Source organism: Anomalospiza imberbis, chromosome 10 (genome assembly GCF_031753505.1).
Source record: "Anomalospiza imberbis isolate Cuckoo-Finch-1a 21T00152 chromosome 10, ASM3175350v1, whole genome shotgun sequence".
NCBI classification, from domain to species: Eukaryota; Metazoa; Chordata; class Aves; order Passeriformes; family Viduidae; genus Anomalospiza; species Anomalospiza imberbis.
Genome location: NC_089690.1, coordinates 4,114,001 through 4,120,000, shown reverse-complemented (window position 1 = coordinate 4,120,000; position 6,000 = coordinate 4,114,001). Strand labels below are relative to the sequence as shown.

The 6,000-nt window shown below is 54.0% G+C and overlaps 1 protein-coding gene across 1 annotated transcript in view; it reads left to right on the top strand.

Moving 5' to 3' along the window:
• Window positions 1–573: 573 nt before the first annotated feature.
• MECOM (MDS1 and EVI1 complex locus) overlaps window positions 574–6,000 on the top strand; it is a 329,394-nt gene continuing 323,967 nt past the window's right edge. The window contains exon 1 of the mRNA XM_068200238.1: window positions 574–815. Coding sequence (XP_068056339.1) covers window positions 779–815 — 37 coding nt within the window. The 5' untranslated portion in view covers window positions 574–778. The remainder of the gene's footprint in view (window positions 816–6,000) is intronic.

The following is a 6,000-nucleotide window of genomic DNA, read 5'->3' as shown; positions in this document are numbered from 1 at the left end:
TCCCTCTTTGATTGGCAAACCCTGTAATTAAAACAGATTAGAGCGGTCGGTGTTGCTGTTTTTAAAACGCTTTTTTTCTGCCCAACTGGTGGTGGCTGAGCCGAGTTCAAGGTGGCGAAAAAGTGTGCGCGCCGGGAAAGTGTACGATTTCATGGTACGCATACATAATAAAACATGTAATCAAATTATATCTCCCTGCCTATATATGCGAAAAGATCTACGGTAATTGCTGCCGCGTGAGAATAAACTATTTAAACGTTGCAAAGACTCCAGAACAGTATTAATATCCCATTAAAAAAAAAAAAAAAAAGGCAGAAAAAAAGGTGTCGCTTCTCCCCCCTAGCCCTTGCCCCGCGGGAGCGCGGGTCTCCCCCGCTGTAACCCCTCCCGGGTGCGCAGGCGGCGGAGCGGCTGCCCCGCGGCCGCGGTGGCGCAGCCCGGCGGCGGCTGCGCGCCTCGTCCCGGCCCGTCCCGGCCCCGGTGCCGGCTGTCAGGGTCCCCACCGGCGGTGATGGATCGCTGCAAACTTTTTTTTGGCGGCGCTGAAATGTTGAAGAGCGGGGGGGAGCCGCCCGTGCGCATGTGCGAAGGTGTCCAAACTGACAATGCTGGAGAGATAGCGAGCCGGGATTGAGAGAAAGGGAGAGTGTGTGTGCGGGAGAGGGAGAGGAGAGAGGGAGAGGGGGAGCGAAAAAGGAGGAAAAGCTCCGGGAGGAAAAAAAAAAAAAAGCCCCCCCTACCCCAAGCCCACGCCAGCATCGGCCGCGGGACTGGCAGCATGCGATCCAAGGGCAGGGCGAGGAAGCTGGCCGCAAGTAGGTGCAATACCCCTTTCTCTTGGCTTTTCACCCTCCCTCTCTGCCATGTTGCATAGACATGTCTGGTGCGGCGCGGAGCTCGCAGGCAACCTGCAGCATCCCCTCCCAGCCTCCCGGCCCGGCCCGGCCCGGCCCGGCTCGGCCCGGCTCGGCTCGGCTCTGCTCGGCGGGCGGCGGCGGGGACCGGGGCGGGGGGTGCGGCAGCCGGAGCCGGGCCGGGGGCTGCGGGCGGCCGGCGGGAGGTGGGGAAGGAGTTGAGGAAAAGTTCAGTGGCGAGCGCTGGAAGTTGCTGCTGCCGCCGGGGGCTGGAGTGGGGGGGGTCGGGGGAGGGGGGTGTGCGAGAGGCTCCGGGCCCTATAGTGGGCGCTGTGGGCTGTCGCAGGGCCGGGGGCGCGGAGGGGGCGGTGAGCGCGGGTGCGCGGAGGGGCAGCGGCGGCTCCGCGGGGGAGGCGGCGAGCCGCGGGCGCAGGTAGCCGGCGCGGAGCTACCGGGCACCCCCCGGGCCCCGCCGCGCTCGCCCGCGGGCTTGTGCCCGAAAGCACCGGCTTGTGCCCGGCTCCCCGCGGGCACCGACCCGGAGCGGGCGCGGGGCGGGCGGGGCCGCGGAGCCGCTCCGCGTGGCCGGGATGCCCCGCGCGGTTCGGCGGGGGACAGCGGGGCTCGCCGGGCAGCGCCGAGCGCCTCCCAGCCCGCTGGAGTCACCCGCTAAAAGTTGATGTAAATGTTGTAATTTCAGGCGCTTTTCCAGCACTTTTTTATACAGTTTGGCCGCCCGAAGGTCTGTGTTCCGCGAGGCGAGGGCTCGGCCGTCCACACGCAAAGCCCGACTTGCTTAATTATTTGTCTTACGCTCACCCCATCTGTTTCTCCTTTATGATAGGGATCTCTGCTTTTAACTGCTGCAGTGTTGGGGTTCCTTTTTTCTTTTCTTTTTTAAAAAATGTATTTTTTTTTAATGAGGGATTCAACAACAAAACTTCGCCTGATTTCGCGTCGTATTTTAAAAGCAACTGATGTCTTTATTTTCTCTGACACATCTGGGCAAGTTTCATTTGATATCCCTGGCGATGGCAACTCACATTCCCGAGTGGAAAAAAAAAAATATGCAGGAGGAAAAAAAAGTCGGATGAAATGTTGCATAAGTTGCGTGACGTAAAAAGCAGATGCTTATTTACTCTATATTTGTGAAGGGGGAAAAATAGAGAAGCGTGGAAAAGGGGAAGTGAAAGATGTCTCTGGATCATCATCAGCTTTTCTCTGAACCTGAACAACAGCAGCAACCTGCGTTTGATTAGGTGATCTCAAAGTGGATAGTCCAGCGCCCTCAATTTGAAAACAAATACATTTTTAAATCTCAAGGTTACCATCCGTACTTTGGAGCTGATTATGGGGGAAAAAAAAATCTCCCATTCCCGACAAAATCCGTCAGGTTTCCTCGCCTCTCCCTTGCTTTGCTCGCCGCGCAGCGATGCAGGGCTCCTGCTGCTGCTCCTGCTCCGGCTCCAGCTCCGCGGGCGAGATCCGATCGACTGCAAACTTTGCGCGTCTTGCAGCAGCAGCAGCAGCAGCAGCAGGACTTTCCCCTCCTAGACAGATGTGTTGCATTAAATAATCCTTCGGTTACAATCGACTCATAAAGGAAATCATATTTAAAAAGCCGGGATTTATTTCTTTTTTGTGTTCCGAAAAGCTGCTTCTTTCCCCCCTGAAGAGCGTCTCAGTTTCATGGCAAGTGGAAGGAGGGTTGGAGGCGACCTCTTTAATTTAGTCACTCGAGAGAAAAAGGTTTTAGCTTTTCAGTTCTTTCTGTCTGAGTTAGGAATAGGAAAATACTTTGTAGCCTTCACCCTTTTACGTGGAAAAGGATACAGATCGGGATAAAGAGCATTTCTTGTATTATTTCACTTCTATTGCTTTATGCGTGAAACAAAAAAATCGCCCCGATTGCGGGACTGTCGCCAATACCCAGGCAAGCTTTTCCCTCCTAATTAAGGGAGAATACCTGAAGGGTATTTTCTTGACCTCAGTGTAAAATTGCTGAAAAATAATTTTGAGGCTTTGCCCCCCTCTTAAAAAAAATAAATAGAAAAATAATTCAGAAGAAACAAAAAAGAGCCACGCGGGGAGCAGCCAGTGAATTTTTTAAATGTCCAGCTGTAAAAATAAGGGAAAGCACACGCTGAAGTCGGTCTGTCCGCCACGCTTTACGGGAGGCAGGCGGTGAGGAGCGGGGTGCGGGGCGCGGGCCCGGGGGGCGCGGGCCCGGCCGCCCGCAGCCGCGCTGCACCTGCGCGGGCATCCGCGCCCCGCGAGGCGCCGGGACAGGCCCCGGCCCCCGGGGCAGCTGCTTTTCCACTCGGGTGGGTTGTGCCCGCCTGGTGAAACCGTATCCCCGAATAACCCCGCCCCAGCACGGGCCGCCGCAGCCCTGCAGCCGGCCCGGGGTAGCCCCAGCCACCCAGTAGCCTCATAAAGAGACAGAAGGTGATCAGATTAGGGGAACACACGTGAATAAGGAGGCACTTGTTACTTTTACACTTTATCACCACTTTTTTACAGGCAATTTAGTGCAGTCAAGGTAGATCCAGATCCCTCTAACCATCTGAGATAGTAAAAATAGCACTTTCCCAAGTTTCAGCAGGTTTTCCTGCGCCTGTAAATTTGCCTCAGCCTAGTACTTAAAAGGCTTGATAGAAAAACAGAGCCGGCAAGTTTATTTGCCTGTTTAAGACTGTCCGGGAATTTGTTTTCGAGCAGGGAGATGTCTGCCGTGTCCCGGCTGCCGGCCCTCTCGGCGAGGCTGTTTATTTGCCATCGCTTTGCCATCGCCTCCGCCTCCGGGCGCCTGCACCGCCGCGGGCACCGGCTGCCGGTGCCCCGGGCCCCGGCGCGGGGGTGGCAGCGCGGGCGGCCGGCGTCCTTCTGTCCTCGGTCCCCCTGTCCCCGTGTCCTTCTGTCCCTCGGTCCCTCTGTCCCTCGCACCCCGCCCCACCCGGCCCGGCCCCCGCCGCTGCTGCTGCCGCGGGTCGGCACCGCCCCGGCACCGGGCTCGGCCCGGCTCGGCACCGCCCGGCCCGGCCCGGCCCGGCCCGGCCGCAGCCCCGGCGCGGCGCTGTCCCCGGGCGGCTCCTGCGCGGCGGGCGCGGGCACGGGGGGCTGCGGGGACGGGCCAGACAATCCCATTATATGCCGGGCATATTTTCACCAGGCGCTTCATTAACCCTTTTCAGGGCAGAGAGCGCGCGTGTGGCTTTTCGCTCCCTCTTCTCTTCTCTTCTCTTCTCTTCTCTTCTCTTCTCTTCTCTTCTCTCTCTTCTCGTCTCTTCTCTTCTCTCTCTTCTCTTCTCTTCCTTTCTCCTTCTCTTCTCTTCTCTTCTCTTCTCTTCTCTTCTCTTCTCTTCTCTTCTCTTCTCTTCTCTTCTCTTCTCTTCTCTTCTCTTCTCTTCTCTTCTCTTCTCTTCTCTTCTCTTCTCTTCTCTTCCTCCTTTTTTTCCCCTCCTTCCCTTTTTTCCCCTCCTTCCCTTTTTTTTCCCTCTCCCCGCTTTCTATTCTTCTCTCTTACTCAGGGCCTTCAGCCACCCCTGAATTTTGGGCCAACTTTGCCGCCCGGGGCTGAGCCCGGGGCTGAGCTCTGCGGTGCCTCCTGGCTGCTCCCGGGCCACCGCGGGCCGGCCGCGGTGCTGGGCAGGGAAAGGACACAAAGGAAAAGGACGGTCCAAAAGGCGAGCCCGTTATTAATACAGCCCTGCTTGTAAATGAAAAATGTAACTCTTGTTAATTTATCGCTGTTTACATGGGGTACAAGAAACTTAAGAAATGTTTCTACAAAGGGGAAGGAACTGTTTACAAAACTCTTTCAAAAGTGTGACATATTGCTGCAGTTCCAGCACTAAAAAGCCAAACACACTTACACGCCTTTGAAGTTGGCTGGCTGAGGCAACATTATTTGACTGGGATTCAGATATTGCTTGTGGGTATAACTAATGGCTTTTACCTAGTTAGTGGGCTGGAGGGGCAAGGGCCTGGGCGCCGTGGCCATTGGGTCCCTCTGGAGAGCTGGGGCTGGCTCCCTGCCAGCTCTGTACAATGTCAACATTGAATATTTGAATTCCCAGACTCTATTTAACAACTTTCTAAATAAATAAACTCATTGTGTGTCTGTGTTTAAAATTATTTCACCTCTTTCATGAAAGCTACAGCATCTTATTACACCAGCCTCTTGGCTGCTTTTCCCCCCTTTCTTTCCAAACAAATACAAACGGAGCTGAGCACTTTTGTTTTTTTTTTTTTTTTTTTTTGTTTTGTTTTTCACTGTCTCCTATCTCTCCCCCTTCTCACTTTCTGTCTGTCTTCTCACAAAGCATTACTGGCAGCTGCTCGGACATCCCCACCATGTCCTCAGTGAGACAGCTCTGTGCACCCTGTTATCTAATCATAACTAAAACCAAAGCCAGGTTCACCAAGTCTGTTAAATATTAATCATTTCTAAAAGGAGGCCCAAGTGAGTGCCATTGCTGCAGCAGTGCCCTGTACATACTCAATCATTTTGGCTGCCCTACCCTAGGCGGGCTCCAGGGACAGCTTTCATTGTTGTTTGCCATAATGGCTATTAGTGTTCATATTCACCTATTCACCTACTTATTTAAGTGTACATAAGTGTGGATGTGGCCGTGCTTATGGAGAGGTGTGCACACATGTGTGTTCAGAAACATACTTTCTCTGCTTATGCCATGGGAGATATATTTATTTATGTGAATAATAGCTATGTCTGTGTGTGCACATACAGAGAAAAGCAGGTAAATCCGTTTGATATTTGCAATTGCAATTAATATATGTACAGTGTATAGTTTAGAGAGAGATTGTGGTATGCACAGGCTGCTGGGTGCTTGTAGTCCTGACACCAATATCTGTACACCCACAAAGGCTCTGAAACGTCCTGGATGCGTGTAGGGAGCACAGCACTGATATGCAGGAGCCTGGGTGTTGTTCCCTGGGATGCTTCCCAAATACACTAATTGTGTGCTTCCGTGGCAGGAAATATCCATTGTAAAATATTTATTGCCTTCCATGGAGGTAAAGGTGGCTGGACAGAGAAGGTATTTCTGCCTTTCTGGGGAGCACAGCTCCCTGATAAAGGCTGTCTGAGTGCTGAAGAAGAAATTGGGATGAATTTTCTGCCAGG